Source organism: Talpa occidentalis, unplaced genomic scaffold (genome assembly GCF_014898055.3).
Source record: "Talpa occidentalis isolate TD23 unplaced genomic scaffold, MPIMG_talOcc4v2.1 talOcc4.6, whole genome shotgun sequence".
Lineage (NCBI taxonomy): Eukaryota > Metazoa > Chordata > Mammalia > Eulipotyphla > Talpidae > Talpa > Talpa occidentalis.
In genome coordinates, this window is record NW_023604972.1 from 88,365,730 (window position 1) to 88,388,461 (window position 22,732).

Consider the following 22,732-nt stretch of genomic DNA (forward strand, 5'->3'; position numbering starts at 1 on the left):
AGCCAACCTCTGACATCTACATCCTGATGGAGCTTTATGGAGTTAAATACCTAGTCTCACACACACAATAATCTTATGAATTCATAAAGATGTTCTGTCCTTAAAAAGAAACTGAAAAAAAAAAAAAAAAAGAACTAATTTTCTTGGCAATGAAAGAGAGAACAGAAATCTAAAAAGTGATGAGGACACTTAGAACATTAGTTTTGATTAAAACAAAGAATGTGATTTTTAAATGGTGGTTCAGATTTAAGATGGAGAAAAATCATCTATACGATCTATATCTTCTACATGGAAACAGGAAAACAGAATTTTTTTAAATTTATTTATTTATACATACAAGAGCTGGGGTATAGGCCAGAGGGGTGGGGGGGTGAGAGGATTCACCAGAGACAGAGTGGGGAACAGAACAGGCAGAATGACCAAAGTACACTGCTGAGGGAGCAGCGGGCGAGCCAGGAGAGGTCTGCTGCGCCATGTGGGTTGCTCCCTGGCTGGCCGGGGATCAAACTCAAGCTGCAGAGGCTGTGGACAGCTTCAGAGATTGCGTCTTAACCCCTTGTGCCACCAGGGAGGCCCGAAAATAGAAATTTTTATGAAACTTTCAGTAAGACTCCAGGCCACACAAAACGAGACATCATGTGAAGAACTAAACATGAAGGTCTTAAAGGCAGGACTTGAACTTCACAGTTAAGCTTTTAATGTAAGAGGACAGGGACAGTGTCTGACTTATTGATCACTATGTGCTCAGCACCACGGACAGAGCCTGGTGCCACAGTAGGTGTAACATGTTGAATCACTGAAATTTAGCTTATGTAGAGGTACTTGCAAATTTGGGACATATTTTCCCAAGACTAAGGCACTGTGCCCCAAAGGAAAGAATTCTAAGAAACAGTTTTCTGTTTAGAAATTAGAATTATTCTCTGTGTTTTGCCACAAACAAAGCATAAGAATAAGAACTGAGCAGATGTCAGACCAAATATACCTTGCTCCATAGGTAAAAATAACTATCATGGAGACCTACAGTATCAAAGAACAGTAAAGGGAGGCAGGACTTACTCTCATGAAGAGATCCATTTCTGTTTAGCTTAACTAAGAGTAGTAGGGAACTTGCAAATAAGTTTTCAGGACCTAGAATTTAAACTCAGGATATTGGTAAAGGTAATCCTGGACTTAGCTGTTTTTTATCATGTGGAATCTAATCTACTTTAGATTTATACTTAAACAGAAAACACCAAAAAAATGTAGAATTTACCCAATTCAGGAAAAAAACAAGCCTCATTACAAGCAAAATCAAATATAATAAATAAGTTTTCACTAAAAAGAAATTTCTTCAACATATATCCAAATGGAAATAACTGAAAACTCTTTTGATCAAAAAAAGGATCAAATAGGAAATTTTAATGCAATGCTTACTGGAAACAATTCAAATTTAAATCTGCGTCTATTTTTAGAGCCTAAGAATTAAAACAAATCATCAATCAAAATTTTTAAAGTACAATAAAAAGGTAGGTAGTTGTAAAGTATCATTTTGACAGATAATTGATAGGTAAACAAATCAACTACAAGGAAAAACCATAATTTATTTGACTAGTCCCCTATTTAACAAGCTTTAGGTTATTCCAGTCTTTTACTACTATAAATAGTGCTGGGCTGAATATGCTTCTTTTTACACATGGGTCAGTATCTGTACTTCACAGTTGAACTGATCACAGCTATGAGAAAAAAATGAAGAAAATCAAGTAATAGAAAAGTTTTGAAATATAGTGTTAATGAAAATAGGTGCCAAATAGCGTATATGAGTGTATGTCCATCTCAATTAAAAAAGAAGAGAGATAAACAGATAACATAATTTTTTACCTATCTGACTTAAACAAAAAAATTCAAAAATGTGAAAGAAAATACCCCTATAGGCCAAGCTGTAAAAACAGGCTTTTCTTATACTTTGCCTATGGGAACATAAACAGGTAAAACCCTGATGGAGAGCAACTGGGCCACAGCTACTGAAATTACAAATTTACATTTAGGAGACTAGATACAAAATCTAAAGTCTGTAAAAAAGAATGCATGAAAACATGTGGAAGTGCTCTAAATATTGGTGTGAAAAGATCTCAAAAACAAATTTAAAAAGCAAGGTGCTGGACATTCTATACAATACATGTCACTTTCTATATTAAAAATAGGTGTGAAGTAGCAGTGTGTATAGTCAAATTTAATGAAAAACTTACTTGTAAAGATAATATTCTGCATGGTCTATCTCTTCTCGTGATGAAATGCCATCCACAAACTAAAATACAGAAAAAGAAACCTTTGATTAGATACAAATCATGCCATATACTGGGTCTAACTCATACACTGACCTTAAAAAACAAAGTGCATGTGGTGTGGCTCCATCCTAGAAACCCCTTTATGATAACACAAACAGAAGGTATATAATGGCTTCTCTTTTTCTATCTATAAAAACAACCTTAGTCAGAAAAGCTGAAAATCAAACATGGACCCTCCTTAGAAAAAGAGAGCTACTCCTACTACAGTTATCAGTACCTATCACTATTTCCCTTTATCTTTAAACCCTGACATTTTCTCCACATTCCAACCTCCAAATACATGGGGATATGTAGTTAAAAGGATGAAGACGCTAATGGATGAAAAAAATATTGCTCAAGAGATAAAATGTTTAATGTACAGAATTCAGTCTGGGAACCATTTTTCCTACCCTGATTTAGTTCTATGCTAGTCAACCTGTGACTGTTCTACCAACAAAGTCTCCCTCAAATCATAAAATTCCTGAATATGTTTCTTAACTCTAAACCAAACGAACAAACAGGACTAGACTAAGACTCAAGAGACCCGCTCCCCCAAAAAAAGATGGAATAGGAGATAATGCATGTTGTGAACATATTTAAACCTCATAGTGAGAAAGGAGTAAAAAGGAAGTGACCTTCAACAAAGGCCTAGGACTTATAGATTTGATGTAGAAATCTCATTAAGTGGCAGAAAAAATATGGTTCAAACGCAGGATCTGAAATTGAGACTCAGCTCTCCTGTTTGCTTGCTGTGTGACATAAACAGATGGCATAGTCCCTCTGGAACTTAGTTCCTCCATCTGTATAAACAGAATAGAGGCATCTGCCCTGAGCTCCAATGAGAAAATGTTTTCACTGAAAGCTGCAGTTTCCAAGAACCTATCGATGACATAAAGTGAGGATTCACTGTATTTTCCTTCCTTTTCCTTCTCTACATTTAAAAATACCCTGAATTTTATGATGCAAAGAACTCTCACAACTAAGATTTCATTTTAGCATCATCTCAGCCCTTCAAGGAAGATACTATTGTTCTTATAATGGAAGTGAGGAAACTGAGGGGGGCCCACAAAGTGAATTCATGATAAAGACAGAAACAGATATTGTGAAGGAGGCAAACAGAAAAGAAAAATTGACTTGAAGTCAAACTTTTCCACTTAGGAGCTGTGTCAACTTGAGATAGCTATCAACATTCTGAGTCTTACATGTAAAATGGAGGTAATAATGTTTATCTTATACAGCTGCTATGAGAATTAAGCAAGAGAATACACTTTAAAAAAACTAATACAGGAAGATATTGCTCTAAGATGGCAGACTAGAAGCAGTGAACAAGCACAGGCTGGAAGAATTAATTGTTGAAATGGCAATCATATCCAAAGCAATATACAGATTTAATTGTGATCCCTATCAAAATTCCAATGGCATTCTTGAAGGAAATAGAGACAACATTACTGAAATTTGTATGGAACCACAAAAAGACCCTAAAAAGCCAAGCAATCCTGACAGAAAAGGAGGTATTACATTCCCACACTTGAACTGTGCTACAAAGTTATAGTAATCAAAATGATATGGCATTGGAATAAAACAATAAACACACAGATCAACAGAATATGGAGCTCAGAAATAAACTCTTACATGGACAGTTAATTTATGACACAGAGACAAAGAACATACAATGGAGAAAGCCAAGTAAAATGAAAACATACAAGTGTTGCGAAAATTCAACAGCTACATGCAGAAGAATGAAACTGGACCATTCTCTCGCACCATACATACAATTAATTCAAAATGGGCCAAAAACTTGGTTGTAAGACCTGAAACCATAAAATACTGAGAAAGCATAGGTCAAAACACCCCAAGACCATGACTTCAGTGATGTCTTTGAGCATTCAACTACCACAGCAAGGGAAATAAAAGCAAAGATAAGTAAATGAGACTATATAAAATTTAAAAGCGTTGCACAGTGAAAGAAACAATCATTAAAAGGAAGACGCACCCTGCCAAGTGGGAAAATAAATTTGCATATCATATATTTGACCAGGGGCTAATGTCAAAGATCTACAAAGCACTCATACAACAAGAAAAAGTATAAATAACCCAATCAAAAAATGGGCAGAAGATCTATATAGACACTTCTCCAAGAAGACATACAGATGGCTAACAGGCACATGAAAAATGCTCATTATCACTTATCAGAGAAATGCAAATCAAACACAACGACACACTATTCACATGTGTGAGAATGGCCTTTTTATATGAAAAAGACCAGAAACAGCAAAATGTTGGTAAGGGCCCGCGGAGAAAAATGAACCCTTTTATACTGTTGATGGGAACGTAGACTGATTCAACCCCTCTGAAAAACAATGTAACGTTTCTCAAAATATCAAAAATAGGTATACCACATGATCCAGCAATTCCACTCATGAAGAATACAAAAAACCCACTAAGTTGAAGAGAATATATGCACTCCTTTGTTCGTTGCAGCACTATTTACAACAGCCAAGCTATGGAAAAAACCAAAGTTCCCAATGACAGGTGAGTGGATGAAGAAAATGTGATATAAATACACACGAGAATACTACTCAGCTATTAAAAATAAAGTGTATGTGTGGGGGGGTTGAGTGAATTAAGTAAGAAAGACAAACACCAGATGTTTTTATTAATATCTGGAATAAAAAAAAAGCAAAGAATGAACAAAAACAAAACAAACCAAAGCCTTTAAACTGGCTGCAGAACTGAGGCTATCAGAAAGGGAGGGAGCTCAAGTGGGGGTCAGGTGGAGAAGGAGACCTAATAGACTAAAGTGGAAGATTATTAAGGCTTTGGTGGCAGGCATAGTGTGATAACACACATTTGGTAAAGGTGTGAATATACAGAGTGTTCACACATACACAGTGTGGTAAACCAGTGTTACCAAGGTAACCAATGTTACCTTGATAAACATAACGAATATAAAATACAGATAAAGCTCTAAGTTTTAAGGTATATAGCAAGCTTCCAGAGCATGGTAAAATCAATGAGACTGATAATACATTTGAGCCTGTAGATGATGATAAAGTCAGTTTGATGACACTGGAGATCATGATGAAAATACAGATGATATCTAAATTCAATTCAACAATTTATATTCCAATTTTTTTGAAAATAGATCAACCAATAATTTGGATTTGGGTTGTGACCCAATGAAGATTAATATTTCTTTTGCTTGCATGAATAAAGAAAAAGAGAGAAAAGAAAAAGAAATGAAAACAAGGAAGCAGGCATAGAATCTGGCATAGAAGGTGTTCAACAATGATGTCTGTCAATTACTATTCCTGATGCCAAGCACAATATTATCCTCCCTTCTATTACTTTGTAGCAGTTTAACATTAACATTCATTTTTTCATAAACTTTCTCAGCTACCAAAATCACTTCCAATATTAACACGTAAATACTGTTACTTTGAATGGTATATGAACTTTAAAAAAATTATTATATACCAGAATATTATATTCCAGAAAAATTAAGATAAATGAGATACACAACAGTAATCATTGATACTGGTAAATTTATTATCTTTTATTTTAGTCAAAGAAATTTGCTTTACTTTATCATAAAATATCTATTAGCAACTATACATATCAAACTCTGGAAAAATATCTCTTATGAAAGTTTTTTTAATCTACCCAGCCTCATCTACATAAAGAGACTTCCTTACTTTCTTCCTCCTTCTTTGGGAGAAAAAAATAAATGTGTGTATATTTAAATTTTCTTACCCGGGATATTGTTAAAGAACTAACAGGCAACTTTCTCTCATATGTTTTATCCATTAAAGATGCTAGGTCAGCTGTGAAGACAAAGAAAGAAAAAGAACCTTGTTAAATATACATATTTCTTAAGAAAAATCTAACAGATACAACTCCTGCCAGATGGCTGCCAACATTATGGAGTCAGTTTATAGCAGGCGGTCTTTCTTGCTCTTTTTAGAAATTATTTTTATATATATTAAAGAGGATTCAGGCACACTACTAACATGTTAAAGTGATTTATTTAATTGGAATAGGATTATTTAAAAATCCTAGCATAGATTTAGCTTTTTAAAAATGGATCAATAAAGTACTCCTGGAAGAAGACACTAAAAAGTGTCACTGCCACACTCCAGGGAAAGGAACTAGATGGCAGGAGAGTCAAGGGAAGGAGACTCATTGCTTTCATGTTTATTCCTTTTGCATTCTGAACCAGGAAAATATATTCATAAATTTTTTAAATTGGAATTTATCAAACGATTTTATATATTCCCTGAAGAAATTATGAAGGTATCCCATACTTAATGAATTTTGGCCCGAACTATTCCTATTCTGGTTCTTTTTAGCAGAACATCTATAAAGACACTTGGTATTCCTGAGATCACACTCTTATCTCAGAGTCTAAAAGGATGTTAAATCCAAGGCAACCTACTCTCCACAATGATTATTTCACACCTTCTCTCTGCTTCTCAAACTCACAATATGTTCTTTCTCCTCAGTCTTGGTTTCTCAGCTCATGATTCTGTTTTATTTCCCTGAGTATAAAATAGAAGCAACTAAAAGAGAACTTTATCCTCTTACCATCAAGTCTACCAGGTAACTAGCATCTGAACCCATATATTCTGCCTTCTATTTTTTTTTTTTTAAGATTTATTTATTTATTTATACAAGCACTAGGTACAGTCAGAAGCGCGGGAGGGTGAGAGAATTCACCAGAGCCAGAGTGGGGAACAGAAAAGGCAGACTGACAAAATATACTGCTGAGGGGAGCAGCGGGCGCAGCAGGAGAGGTCTGCGCACCATGTGGGACCCTCACTGGTGGCCGGGGATGGAACCAGCGCTGCAGAGGCTGCGGGCAGCTTCACAGCCCAGTGCTCAACCGCTGCGCCACCAGGGGAGGCCCCTTCTTGTACTTTTTAACAAAGGATGAACTTTACACACTGCAACAAACAAAAATGACAAAAATCTTACTTACCCTTTTATCTCCTTCTAGTTTCTTATCCTTTGCTCCCCCCAGCAGCCTTCTCAAGAGCCATTCCTGATAAAACTGTTGCTACTTCCCTAGTCCATTCTCTCTTGAACTCATCAAATCACATTTTGTTTTCTAGCACTCCACTAATACCAAAGACTACTTCCACATTGTTACATCCAGTGGTTAATTCTTTATCTTACTTGACATCTCACTAGCATTTAATATAGTTGACCATTCTATCCTTCATATCATACTCTTCTCTCTCTTGGGTTCCTTTGCAGGCTCTCTTCTTGCCTTTGAAATGTGGTATGTTCTAAGTCTGAGTAGTAGACTGTTCTTCACCATCTGCTCAGTCCCTGAGTGATTTCATCCCCTTTCCCACAGCTTTAATTATCATCTATAGATTATCCACACTTAAATGTCTATCCACTCTCACTTCTGTCTCTAACTCCAGACTTTTTTCCAATTGCATAGATGACTTCTTCACTTGGGTCTCTAATAGGTATCTATAAACATTATCTGTCCTCTTAATTCTCCAAATTTCCACTTCAAACCAGAATTTTCTCAGGTATTTTCCATCTCAGTAAATGGCCACTACATTCACTGGCTTACTCGGGACAAAACCTTGGTTTTGTCCTTGACTCTATTCTTTTTTACACTTTATAACCAACTGTCAGTAAGTCCTATAGGTTTTAGATTTGAAATATGAATATATATTTCTCACTTCCTCCACAGCTAAGCCACTGATATTTTTCACCTCCTGACTAGTGACCTTACTACCACCAGTGGCTTCATTACTAACAATCTTCACACAGCAATCTGAGAGAGCCTGTAAAAGATAAATCCTGTCATTCTTTTTTCTCAAATAGTCAATAGCTTCCTATAGTACTTGGGCAAAGAATCCAAAATAGTTTCTATGACCTACAAATGCCTACATCAGTTCATCTGTGTGTTTTTGTTTTTTCTCTTTTACACTAGAAGTAAACTCCATGAGGGCAAGGATTTAACTCATTGATATATTCTCAGTCCCTAAAATAGTCACATAAAAAGCATTTAATAAATATCTGAATGAATAAAAAGAAAGGAAGGACAGAGGGGGGCTAGGGAGGGAAGCAGAGAAAGAAGGAAGGAAATAGAAGTAATTAGATTTCCAAAACTTTTTTATTCCCTGGTGAAAGAAATTAGTGTCAAGTAATAAACAGGTAATCATTGACAAGTATTTGTTGAAGATCTACTGCTGTGTAATTTACCATTTTTTCTCTCTTTCTGGAGTTATGTGCTCAATGACTCAGTAACTACAGGGGAGAGCAACTTTTGCAAAACCCCTAAAACCTGTTATCATATGAAAGTGATAAGCTTTTCTTAAAGGGATTGACACAAGGGGATTAAAGAATGTTAAACACACAGGGGATCCTAAAACCTCTTCACACTAGGGCAAATTAATATTGTTAAACCTACTGGCTTACAGAAAGACAGCAAACAGCCCTTCCATGACATAAAATCTAAATGCTCACTTCATAATAAAGACTCCTGTGTTGAGATGACAGGCAATATAAAAAAATTACATCCCTTTACTCAAAATTTTAAATTTTAACTGAAAAAGGCCAGATGAAGGTCTATTGCCCTAATTACAATGGCCCACAAGCATCCATTTCCTCGTGGGTTTCACATAGTACAAAATATAGAATTAAACATTAGATTGAGCTGATTTCTCTGATTGCCTCGGTTGTGTGTTAACTCAAGATTCCATTTTAATCTTTCACACCAAGTAAAATTGGCTAGGACCTCCAAAAGGCAACAGCTGCAGAGCCAGCATCTGATGAATAACATTTGCATATTGTAAGTCAGAGAAAGATTTTCTCCTAAATATAATATAATGTGACCAGTCACCTCACATGATAGTGCTGGTGAGATGGATGAAGCAGAAAACCGCAAAGGGCAGGGATGGCCAGGAAAGCTGGGGCAGCTGCAGCCTGCAGAGGGCCAGCACTACAGGCTTCTGGACCTGGGCATGAGCAGTCAAAGCTTCCCTTCATATTTCAGTGAAGAGCCCACAGATGCCTGAGTTTTATTCAAAGGGGTGTGCCAAATATGATGCTTTCTTGCCTGTCACTCAGATCCTCAGCAACATTCACTGCAGCGGATGGTTGAGGTCAACAAAGACTGTCTAGGAAAGTGGGAATTTTGAATATGGGAAATTTGAACTGTTCCTTTAACAAAACTTAGAGCTTTAGAGACAAAATGGATGTATGTCCAGGAAATTAAAAGTGTGCTAGTGTAAAAATGACCTCTTGTTTGAAGAAAACAATACCATTGATGATCTAAGGACATAGAAGATTTTATTGAGGACTCTGTGCTATTCCAAGAATAGAAGTGTAATGGGTTACAAACTTGGTGGAGGATATGAACACCTGAGGAACTCCATAACTTCAGATTCCTAAACTTACACCTGGAGAGTGATTCTAATTTGTAGGTATGAGGAGAAGTCAAATTTCTGAACAAATGCCAGAGGAGATTGTGCTGTAGCCTCTCAAGCACTAGATTGAGTTATGTTTGAGAACTACTAAGGAGGGAAAACTGTAAGTGTTAGATGTTTTTATGAAGCTTGAGAAGATATTTTGCTCACTTCCATTTCTGGAATAAGGTGGACTAAATATCCCTTTAAAAATTCTACTATAAAATTAAAACACAAATAAAATATTCAAACTATTTTTTCAAATGTATACCTTAGCTTTCAAGAGGTAGATGTAATTTTTGTCAGTGATCACAGGTAAGATGGGAGCAACAAACCCTGAGTGTTTAAGGGAATGCTGAGGGCAGCAGTCCCCGAGAGCATCCATGTACACCCAGTGATGCCAGGCTTTGGTTTTAATGACTTGGAGTAGGGGGCACAGAGGATAAAATCAAGGACTTTGTAAGATGAGAAGCTGATTTAGAGGTCTTCAGGTAAAGCCAGAACCACCGAGGGCTGTACCAGTATTAGAAAGGTGAACTAAAACATAAATGCCCCCCTACCCCCCACCAAGTAAACAAGGATATTGTCCCTGGGGATTCTAACCTACAAAGTCAGCCCTTACACCTATTTGGGGCCCTAATTCTCACTTCCTATGTGATCCAAGATATACCAACCTTGGATTTTGTTTAAATTTGTTTAAAGTGGCTTAAAAAGTTGATTTTATTGCACTAAATTCTAGAAAATGCAAACTAAACTATAGTGACATAAAGCATATCAGAGGTTGCTTGAGGATTTGGGAAGAGGCAGATGGAAAGGATTATCAAGGAGTAGGAGAAAACTTTGGGAGGAAGTGGTAGGCTCATCTTGATTGTAGTGATGATTTCACATAGTCACACATACATATGTCAAAACCTATCAAACTGTACACTGTAAACACATGCAGTTTGTTTTATGCAATGAATACCTCAACAGAGCCGTGAAAAAAGTAACTTGATGAATAAGTTAAAGGTTAGGTTAGACACAGATGAGATAAGAATCAGTGAACTGAAAGACCTGAAAGAAATCACACAGAATGCAGTAAAGATAAAGATGAAAAATATAAAAGAGTAAAGAAATATAGAAAATAGAACAGTAAGATCAAAAATGATTTAACTGAATTTCCAAAAGAAGTTAATAGAAGAATGGGGAGAGGGGATATATGACGAGATAATAGCTAGGTTTTTGACAGAAAGATACAGGCTTTCAGATTCAGGAAATACATAAAACCTCAAGTAAATTAAGTAAAATTAAACACAAATCATAATACATTATAATGAACCTGAAGAGTAAGAGGATTTTAACAGTAGCCAGAAAGACAAGATAAATTACATAAGAAAAACAACTATATTATATGGTGTTTTCTCAAAAGCAAAAACAGAACATAATAGAATAATACTGGGAGTAAATACTATCAAGATAGAATCACATATCTAACAAAACTATCTTTTAACATTACGGGAAAAAATAAAGACATTTTTCACAAGCAACCAGAACTTACGCTGTTTTTCAAAAACATTCACAAAAGGAACTTTTTAGAAGTGCTTTTTTAGAAGATGTTTTTAAATGGAAAACTTGGGAGGCTAGAAAACTTGTAAGTAAATAAAATAGATTAAATAGGGAGGAACATTGTTTAAAATAACAATGTCTCACATATGTGTGTCTTAAAGGACAAAACTAGTGTCAGATAACAATATATAGTATGTTTGTGACTGGACTAAAGGAGAATAGATTGTGACAACCATTAGAATTTCAGTGAAATATGCAAGCTAGAAGTTACAGAACAACCATCTAATATATGTAGACTCTGCAATCTACCATTCCAAAGATCTAAATTCTATGTTGGCAATTCTAGAGATGACTGACTTGTGTGTGTCATCTTTCTACGGTCTCATTTTTTTCAGTATGCATGTAGTCATAAAATCCAATGGTATATAAGTAGAGGATGTAATTTCTAGACTAGTACAAGTAGAAAAATGTGAAAAACAAGAACACCCTAAATCAATCCAAAAGAAAACAAAGGGGGAAAAATGAGGAAGATAGGGAAAAAAAAATCACAAAAAAAAGTTAGGAATAAATCTAAATATATATCAGTAATCATGAGATGACTATATAAACAGCTAAATTTTCCAGTTAAAAAGACAATGATTGTCAGATTGGTTTAATATCTATCTATCTATCTATCTATCTATCTATCTATCTATCTATCTATCTATCTATCTTCTAGCTGTATAAATCATATGAACATATAATAATTGGAAATAAGTTTGTGAAAATTACACTAGGCAAATGGTAGCCCCCCCCCCCATAAAAAAGCTGGCATACCTTTATTAACACCAGATACAATACACTTACAGGTTAAAAAAAACAAGGGTTTTTATAGATTAAATGGATCATTACATAATGATCAAAAATTCATTTTTTCAGGAAGGTAATATTAACTGGGTATGCACCGAAGCAACATAGCTTCAAAATAGATAATATCCACAGAATGGCAATCTGCCTAATCATCATAGAATCTGTTATGGAAATAGATCAAAGTTATGATGAGCAAGGTAAATAAGAGGAAGATAGGGTTTATATTGAATCCTGTGAGTTTCAGGCGACAAATTTGATCAATTTCAGCTTTTCACGATTTCTATGATTTCTGTACATTATCATTACTCCTTTAGTCTACACTAAGGTCATTCTGACCTTAGGGCCATCTATGCATCTTATCTAATTTATTGTAATAAAGAACTAGATACAAATTATTACTGTACTTCCTAGAAGTGATCTAGAAAACACAGGCTGAAACTATTTTTTGTTTGCTACATTTAAAACAAAATGAAAGGACAGTTGACATACAAAATACATAAAATAGAAGGAAGTAAGGAAAACTTACCTAGGAATCATTTGGGAGAATTTTAGATTTTCTTCTATTTGTCTCTGTCACCATAAACTTTATTTTTATTTATTTTTTAATCTTCACATTATTTATTTTGCACAGAAGAACTGGGGTGTAGGCCAGAGGTGTGGGGGGTGAGAGGATTCACCAGAATGGGGAGCAGAACAGGCAGATTTACTGAAATACACTGCTAAGAGGAGCATCAGGCAAGACAGGAGAGGGCTGCTGTTCCTTATGTGGGTTGGTTCCCTAACCAGGTATCCAACTCAGGCACCAGTGGTGATAGAGCTGAGAATTAACCGCTAAGCCACCAGGGGGGCCACCACCATAAGTTTTAAAGCAAATAGTTCCAATACAAAAGTAAATATGAAAGCAAGCTTTGTGCACATACATACTAAGAAAATGAGACTGACAAAGGCTAATACACATAGGTCAGACCCATCTCTTGAACTGCCAGCATAAAAATATGGAACCTAGGAAATCAATCTACGCCAGAGCTGTAAATGTGGAACTGATAAAAATTAGGAAAGCAGGTTTTACAAAATCTCCAATAGGCTGAGAGAACAGGGTTTTATAAAAACTGCAATGAATCAAAGACCTCCACAGATGTAATGACAAAGAAAACTAAATCTCAGCTAATTGGAGGTGTGAGAGGTGACCACAGTACTTAGTTTCCACCTGAATTTAAATGTGTTGGTGGTGTAAATCTCTCTGGATATGGAAAGGGAATTCTTAAAAACAGGAACAAACTAAAAACTTACAAACTGAAAAATCAGAAATAAAATATTTGATTTCAATTCGTTCCAATTCAGTGCAAGTCACCTGAACCCCAGCCTTCTAGCATGGTAACTCAAGCAAGCCTCCGAAACCCAGGAAACTTCCCCATCAGTTCTGCCCTCCTAACAGCACGCTACCCAGTTCTCCAAAATAGTTTTTTCCTGAGTCCCAGTCACTGTGGGTCTTAGTCTGTCGTGCAACAGCTGCCCTAAACGTCCCAATAGATCTGCATATTAGTGGAAGAAACAAGGCTTTAATTCATTATTTATTTTAACCAAAGAGAATTCCAGTATAGAAACAGTTGAAAACTAACATCTAACTAGAGTTGGAAAGTCCAAAAACTCCCAAGAACTCTACAGAGGATAGCTGGAGAACTAAGGTCCTTTTAATAATAATATCAACTGCAATGAATAAATTGTCTCAAATGTTCAAGTCCATGAGTTCATAATGATATTTTTTAAAAAAACAACCTCTCACTGATCATTTTTGGAGGATGTTAGGGGGTCCACACATTATTCTGAAAACTCTCTCTTCCATACAAACAGTACCTCATAATAAGTAAAGTTGATGAATGGAAATTCTTTTACAAAAATTTTCTGGGTAATAAATGAGGGCAAATAATAGAATTTAAATAGCAATATTTGCTGCTCCTAATGAAATAGTGAATCCAAGCAATGATCACGAGAATGTTTTTTAACATCACAGAGGGACAACCAAATGTTGGATGCCTCCTGACAAAAGTAAACAACATTTCCTAAGGAAGTATTCATGCCAAAAGACAAAAAAGAAAAACACACACACACAAAAAAAAACACGGATCTGATCAAGTCTCTCTCTTACTGCCATTTTTATACAGCATATGGAAGGTAGAGGAACATGTCAAATAACACCATAAGGATGAAAACAGCAAATCCAGAATGTGGGAAGTTCTGAGACAAAAGACCTGTTTTCTTTTAGAATATACTGCAAGAAAAAGAGAAACAGAGATTAAAAGAGAGTTAAGAGACCTCTCAACACACCACAATGTATGAATCATAGTTAAACCCTATTTCAACAAACTCTCAGTTAAAAAGAAATTTATAAGATATTTGTGAAATTGAACACTGTGGGATATTTATTGATGCTAAGAGATGAGTAATTTTTAGATATGAGAATGGCATTTTTTTTAAAAAATCCTTATTTTTCAGAGGTACATATCAAAATACATATAAAAACTCTCCTAACAAGGTCTTATTAAAAAGTAATCCGGTAATAGGGTAGGAGATGGAGGCAACAAGACTGGCAGGAAATTGATGAAAGTTGAAGCTGGGTGACATATGTGTTGTCATAATAGTATTCTCTCTTCTTTTTTATGGTTTTATTAAAAAGACTTAAAAAAAGAAGCACCAGAAGTGGGGGGACATAACCATCCCATGGATCTTATGTGGATGCGTTTTCAACCAAACCACTAAAAAACCGTGAGTATTAGGAAAATTTGCGATTGGAAATTTCTAATTTAAATGATTATCAACAATTTAGGTGTGATAAAGGGCATTGAAGATAAAATTATCTTTCAGAGACATATATTAAAATATTTATAGGTGAAATGACAAGCTGTCTGGAATTTGCCTCAAAATAATCCAAAGGGTAAGGATGGGGGAATGAGAGGAAGATTGGTTCTGAGCTAATAATTGTTGAAGCCAGGGGATCAGTAAGGGCGTTTCCTTATATCATTCACTCTACTTTTGCATGTTTTTACATTATAAAACATTTGAAGCAATCTTTGGGGTTAGAATCAAGATAATGGTTACATCTGAAAAGGAGACTGGAAGCCACAGGTAGTGTTATAAGGCAGCCCCAATATTGAACGGGTTGCCTGGCTGTGGGTCCTTACCCTCGCGCTTACAAGGGACTTATTAATACTCCACTACAGGCATACACAAAAGGTTAATAAAAGGTTTATTTACAAGGTAAAAGGAAATAAGGAAAATGTACAACTCAGGGAGAAAATAGGGAAATAAAGTCTTTAATGCGTCCTACCCCATCCACCGACCTGGAGTCATTCTCAGAGCTGGCGGAGAGCCAAAATGGGGGAACCCCTCCAAAGCCCAAGTGTCTGGCTTTAAACCAACCTGGCTGCTTAACTCCACCCTCAGGGCCCAGCCACCTTCCCTTTGGTTGTGATGGGATTTGGAGTTCCCAGTGTCTTTGGCCTGGGGTGGGGGTGGAGTCCACAAAGCCTGTATGGAATTAGCTTTAGGACATCCTTTTCCCCCCAACAATTGGACAGCTAGAGAGGCAGGAAAGGCCTTTTTCCTTACACAGGTTTGTTTGCCGTGTTAATTCAGTCTGATTCATCATTGTGATTTGCGCACTTTTCAGCGTACACACACTACTTAAAAAAGGTATCTACAGCTTCAACGCACGGGCAGACACTACGGCGGAACAGCAGGTACTAGAGCTATCATTGAGAAAGTTATTTTTGAGCACAAAGGTAATACAGCATGACCCAAAGCAAATGCCAGGATCTTGCCTCAGTTTCTTCATGTCCAATGGGAAAAACAGCAGCTGCTTTAGCCAGCTGCAGTGAGCATTAGATGCAACAGCGCCCGGGCAATACCTGGCACAGAATCCAGCTCGGTTACACTAACCTTTGAGTTTTATGTCAGCGGGCCGGCCTGCATTCAGGCCCCGCCCGAGCCCTGGACTGCAACGTCGGCACCCTGCACTACACGGCACTCGGGGTGCTAACCACGCTCTCACTAAACTGGGCAGTTGCCCGTACCCCTGCCCAAAGTCTCCCAACAAACGACACTAAGTGCAGGTGAGTGGAGCGCGGCACCGGAGCAGCACCCCCATCTAAGCACTCAGGTGCCCTCCGCGAGATTCGGCGGAGGCGACAGCACCAGAGCAGAAGGCGACCCAGCCCCAGCCCCGCACCCTCACCCAGGTCCGCTGCGCCTCGCCGCCCCACCCCACCCCACCCCACTCCACTCCCGCCCTCCAATGGGGACGCGCAGAGAGACAGCCTCATATCGCCCCCCCATCGCCCCCAATCAGCGAGCCCGCACCAGGTCGCAGCGCCAATCAGGGCGCTCCACATGCAGCGGGCGGGCCTCCGCGCACGCGCGCACCCGGCTGGCTGCCCCACCAGCCCACGCCCAAACCCTGGGCGGGCGGAGACGCACGGCTGTCTCCGCAGAGGCCACAGTGCCACCTACTGCCCACTCTGTGAGATGCAGCCGCTAGCGCGAGCCTGGTCACATGCCTCGCCTTCACTTTCTCAGGGCACAAATCCCAGCCCAAACATTCGAATAACAGGAAAAACATGTACAGCGTTAGCAGCGAAGGTCTGTTTTAATTAATTCCTATGACACAGTAGGAAAAAATATATCTCAAACTGTCTCTTCTTTCAAGCAGTTCCATAGTAGTTTCAAAACCTATTTTGCGTTCCACATTTCATATAGCCCTAGGAGCTTGCTCATTCCACTTATTTTTGGAGCACCTTGCTGTAGGTAAGGGTATTTACTGAGACAGGCATTATCATCATCCCTACTTTAGGTACAGGAACTGAGGACGAGGTTAAGCGACACAGTTTCTGAAAGCTGCAACAGCTAGGGATGACACCCACATGTCTGTCCCTCAAGTACAGACTCTTCACATCACACTGCAGAATTATGGTACAAAGTGCCGTAAGAATACAGGGGGAGGAAAGACGAGTTCTAGCTAGACAGGGATTCAGTAGGAGGGTGTTCAGTTCCAGATGGTGGTATTAGTAAATGGTAGCTAGTACTGCTTTCAACAAGAGGAGACAATTACCTCCGTGTAATATCTGCCAGCTGCAGATTACCATGCTCTTCTATGGAAGTTTCTGTTTATTCAAGAATCAATGACAATGTTCCCCTACATTTGTGTCTGAATAAGAGTTGACTATATTCCATACCAAGCTGTCAAATATAATGGTCTCCTTTCCTATTTCCCCTTCACACCTAGGAAAGTGTTGATAGCTTTCCTGAAATACATCTTTCTCTTCTCTGTACTTCCTTCACACACAGTACATCAGAACAAGCTTTGCAATATAATTGAGTCCATGGTGGTTTCAACACTAGAACAGTGGTTCTCAAAAGGGCTACTATTGCCCCTAGTGGTCACTTTTTTTCCTATTGCAATGACTCACAGGGCATTGCTGGCACTTAATGGGCAGAACACAGGAAAATTAGATAACCCCCATTGTGACTGTCCACTATAGGAAAACATCATCCCTGTTGGGAGTTTTCAGTATGGAAGGGAGATACTTTAGTCCTAAAGAAGGGCATGAAAGAACCTGTGGGGATGACCTGAAATGGAAGGCTTTAGTATTAATTCATTATTTGAATTGCATGTATGTATGCATATGCATGTATGTGCATATGTATAGATTTATGTGTATGTGTATGCATATTTGTCCTAGCTCTGTTCACTGAATGCGGCAGAAAGCAAAAACTCCACAGTTAAAAGAGAACATCTAGTGCCCAAATCTTGGCTTCTAAGACCATTCCCTACTAAAAAGAACCAGTACTTCTTAAAAGAAATAGTTGAATACATGGCTAAAGCAGGAAAGGTACACAAAGAGCTGGAACACTGCAAGCCAGCTTGAGGAGTTTCTACTAGCCAAATCTGGGACAATGTGACCACTCCAATAATTAAGGATGGCAATGAGTCATTAGGGGAAGCAAATATTGTTTAAAAATGAACAATGATGTAAATATATATACACAGAAAAAATGAACGATGATATAAAAATATATATAAAATTAAATAAATTAAGAAAGAATGAAAACAAAAAAATAAATTAATTAAAAAAAGGAATCCACCCTCCACAAGACCACAGTGATTATAAAACAGAGTTCAAAGAAAGAAATGGGAGCATAGAAGAGGGCTCCTGCTTATAGCAGAATACTAAGTATGAATAGAATACCGAGAATTAACTAGTATATGTGTTATTAATGGAGCTGGAAAACCATAAATTTGCAACCATCATGATAAAGATTGATTCAGGCAAAAAGTATCACCAGACACTAAATCTAAGGGTGAACTTTTGATAAGCGGCAGGATACTTATCAAGACATTAAAATGACTTCCTAGAAGTTGTCTATTATTCACAAGGAAAAATAGTAACTCTCCATTGGGGGAAAACAGATACAGCTGACTGGGTGATCAAAGTTAACAACACCAGCCAGAGCAGATGGACATCAAGCATCTGAAGATGTGCTACGCTGAGGACACAATATTACTGACAATATTCCAGCCTGGGAAGCATATACTAAATCAAATCATGAGATGCACCAAAAAAGAATATTCTGTTTTTTAAAAAGGGACTAGTTTCTTTAAAACATGTCAGGTATCTATCAGGATAGAGAGCTGTAAAATAGGCAACAAATATGCAAATAGTTACAAGAAAAGTTTGTATATAGACAGAATAAGAAAACTAAAGCATATGGGTTAAAATGATATTAGGTGAACCTGGGCAAAAGGTATTAAGATGCTCTTTATGTTATTCTAAACCTTTTATCCCTAAGTTTAGAACTATTCCCAAAGAGAAAGGGAAAACTATTTGTCCCACATACCAGGCCATCTGTGACATGGCAAGACATTCACATTATTTAATAATTAAAACACCCTGTTTATAACTAACGAAACTCCATTTTTCATATAAACATGAAGTACTTTTTGTGCATAACTTGAAAATAACATTCATTTTTCAGAAACGTTAACTACCATGTACACTGAAGAAAGACAGCACTTAGATTCGTTCAGAATCTTACCAAGTTATTCCCTACTTTGTGATGACGCCATTTCTGGTATTTGACTTCATCAACACACCACATTATCTACATTTCTATCTGTTGTTCACAGTGATTCTGCATTTTAGTGAAAGCATATAGTTACTCATCTTTATTCTCTACAACTCTGCTTTGGTTGACCCTTGCCAGTATACCCATTCCAGTGCTCACAAACTCTGGTCTTACGATCACATTACCAGGGGAGAAAATAAGGATTTAGTTGAACTCCTTACTCTACCCCAGTTAGCCATTAGACAGATATAAAAGAATGCCCTCGTGCCCCAATTATGGGAAGAATCCATACATACAGGGGCTTTATTCTTATTTAACATATGACAAAAGAAGCAAAGAACACAAACTAAGGTAAAGTATTAGATCAGCACTAGAATTGGCTCAAAAGTTTTACATTAGTCCCATAAAGCTATCACCAATCACGAGCCTTATCAATGTCCCACTGATGTGAAATATTGTGAAGGGCAGACAAAACCAAAAGCAGTAGATTCAGTGATTTCTTTTAAGGCTTATTATTTTATAAAAGAAAGGTTGTTATCTGTGTAACATGACATAGGCAACAGAGAAAGGGGGCATAATTAGGAGCTTACTGCCTGAGTAGCGTTAGCTATCTACCTTCTCTAAATGACTTAAATGAGATTATAATACAGCTTTCAAATCTGCCACCTGCTAATGATAGAGAAGAGCTCTGAAGAAACAAGAAATAACAATAAAAAAGTAGGAAATATAAAAATATATAAAATATATATAAAATACATTTTTCTCTGCAAATAATGTAAAACAAATAGGCTGTAGAGCAGCTAACTATATGATAAAATTGGCCAAAACACAAGAAAGAAAAGATTTCTTCATATAGGTCAGTAATCAAGGCAAAAAATGAAATAGAGGCTTCCCTGGTGGCACAAGGGGTTAGGTCTCAGTACTATGAAGTTATCTGCATCCACTGCAATACTAGTTCGATCCCTGGGCAGGAAGCTGATCCACATGGTACAGCAGATCTCTCTTGTTTTGCCCACTACTCCCCTCAGCAGTGTATTTCAGTTGATGCGCCTGTTCTGCTCCCTACTCTGTCTCTGGTGAATCCTCTCACCACCCTGCTTCACGCCTGTGGGCTACACCCCAGCTTTTATATGCATAAATATATAAATCTTAAAAAAAAAAAAAAAGAAATAGAAATCTTCAGGACAGTAAAAATGATTTTGCCAAGTAATCATACCTTTTAACACTTAAAATGTGCTTATGTAAATTGGATCATCATAAAAACATCATTTCATAGATATGAATAAGAGCTACATGATATATATTATGGAATGACTGAACTAACATGTACCCACCCAGGTGACAATCTTCTTTTTCTCTTGCTTCCCATTTGTGGCTGTCCACATACGCTGCAGAAAGCAGGCATCTTTTACCTGAGGAAAAAGACATTAACAGACATGGTTTCACAACAGAATCAGTTTATGTTTAATAAACATATCTCTGTCATATTTCCAATTTACTAGTTTAAAAATTCTATTATAATAGGAGACTCTATTATAGAATAGAATCTATTATAATAACCAACAGTGCATTGTTCATCATTCAGTTTATGACAAAATACTTTCAACCTACAAGTAGAAGATGCAGAAAACTGAAAATTTTTACAATGATATTTTGGGTAAAAAGGCTGATCATTCTGTTCCTATAACTTTAGGACCACTTGTTCCACTGAATGAGGTGAGCCCTAAAACTTCTGAGAATGCTAACTTAATCTGCCAGGCTACTGCTAACTCGCTAAGAATGCTTAACAATCATCTTACAGTTTAAGATTTTGTAACATGTTTGTAAGACTTTCTACAGCAACTGGAAACTACTACCCGAGAAAGACAAACATTCCACTTTATGTAAACCTTTTAGCAGGATGTTCACCTTTTTCTGAGATACCATTTAAAGTTTTTTCCATCCTGTATAGTATTTGGAAGATCTGTGTAGTAGAATCAAAATTTCTATAAAGTCAGAGACAGAACATTACAATGAGTGGACAATGGCAAAGTGGAAAATCTAGATTAGTTTTTCAAACTTTAATGTGTATATCAATCTTAGTGAAATGCAGATTCTGATCAAGAGTTCTGGGGAAGAAATCAGATTCTCATTTTTAATAAGTTTCCAGGTAATGATGATGATGCTGGCCCTCACACTATACCTGAAATGAAAGACAAAATATCAACCTCACAGATTTAGGTCTATGAGCCTCTTTATTTAATTCTGAAAAAGATATTTCAAGGACTACAATTTCAAAGTTTATAGTTATAAAATTAATGTTTGGTCAAATGTCTGCGAACATGTTTACCATCCATCCAAAGGGAAGCAGTATGACTGAGGACACACATACTCTTCAGAGTCAGAAAGTCTAAGTTTGAATGCTTGCCTTATGATAAACACTATAAAAATGAAGGCTTTACCCCAGATCTCTGAACCTCATTCATCCTATATAAAACAGAAATAATGCCTACCTCATATTGTTGTTTAAATGAGGGCATACATTAAGTGCCTAGCCTAACATTTATTATGTAGTAGGTGTCTATTAAGTTTGCTTCCTCTAACCTCTTCATATATCAAAGTCCATTTTTTCTCTATATCTCAATAAATTTGCCCTGCAACCTCTTGATCACATTCGTTGCCCTTCTCCATTATGTTGTAAGGAGAATCAACAGAAGCACCAACTGTTCTAAATATGATTTGTTAAGAGTTTACACAAAGTAGCATATTTTCCCTCTCACCCTATAATGCATCAACATGTTTTGATGGCTTAAAGTCAAGCTCCTATGAGCATTCTCAAATTCCCAGTGGTTCATGGTATACTATCTTACATACTTTACATTACATGCCTTAGTCTTCAGTTCCTGATTTCAAGACAGTGCTTGTTCAATATAACTTTCGGTATAGGAAACATGCAATTCTGAGCTGTCCAGTACAATAGCCACTATTAAATGTTTATTGGACACTTACAATGTAGGTAGTCTGGTTAAGGAACTGAATATTAATTTTATTTAATTTTAACTAATAGCCAACAGCACAGGTGTAATCAACAAGTTCAGTTGAAACTAAGACTGAAATGCTAATTGATAATTCTTTCAATTCACCCTTAACTAATTTTTTTGCCCCTTGTTAGAATGATTCCCCCCTCCCCCAAACATTTTAAGCAACCATAAAACTCTTTCCCTGATAGACAATTCAGGTCTTGTTTAAACTTACTAACACTTATAATTAAAGATACTGGTGATAATAGCTACTAAGCTAATTCTTAGTGAGGTGCCAGGTACTGCACATCCCATTTTACCTAATGTGTGGCAAAATATGTTTGCCAGCTAGGTCAACTGGTTAATCCTCAGGAAACTTCTGGTAGCAATTAGGTTTCACATTATATGTAATGTTCCTAGAGAAGTGTGACCAAGAGTGTGTGTTTTATAGAGGTTAGAAAAGGTCAGTTGGAAAGAGGAGACAATA

The 22,732-nt window shown here is 36.9% G+C and overlaps 1 protein-coding gene across 1 annotated transcript in view; it reads right to left on the reverse strand.

Moving 5' to 3' along the window:
• Positions 1–22,732, reverse strand: part of MRPS27 (mitochondrial ribosomal protein S27) — a 75,977-nt gene that overhangs the window by 52,453 nt on the left and 792 nt on the right. Inside the window, exons 2-4 of the mRNA XM_037529419.1 lie at positions 20,581–20,658; positions 6,057–6,127; positions 2,226–2,284 (exon numbers count right to left, since the gene is read on the reverse strand). Of these exons, the coding sequence (XP_037385316.1) occupies positions 2,226–2,284; positions 6,057–6,127; positions 20,581–20,658 (208 nt within the window). The remainder of the gene's footprint in view (positions 1–2,225; positions 2,285–6,056; positions 6,128–20,580; positions 20,659–22,732) is intronic.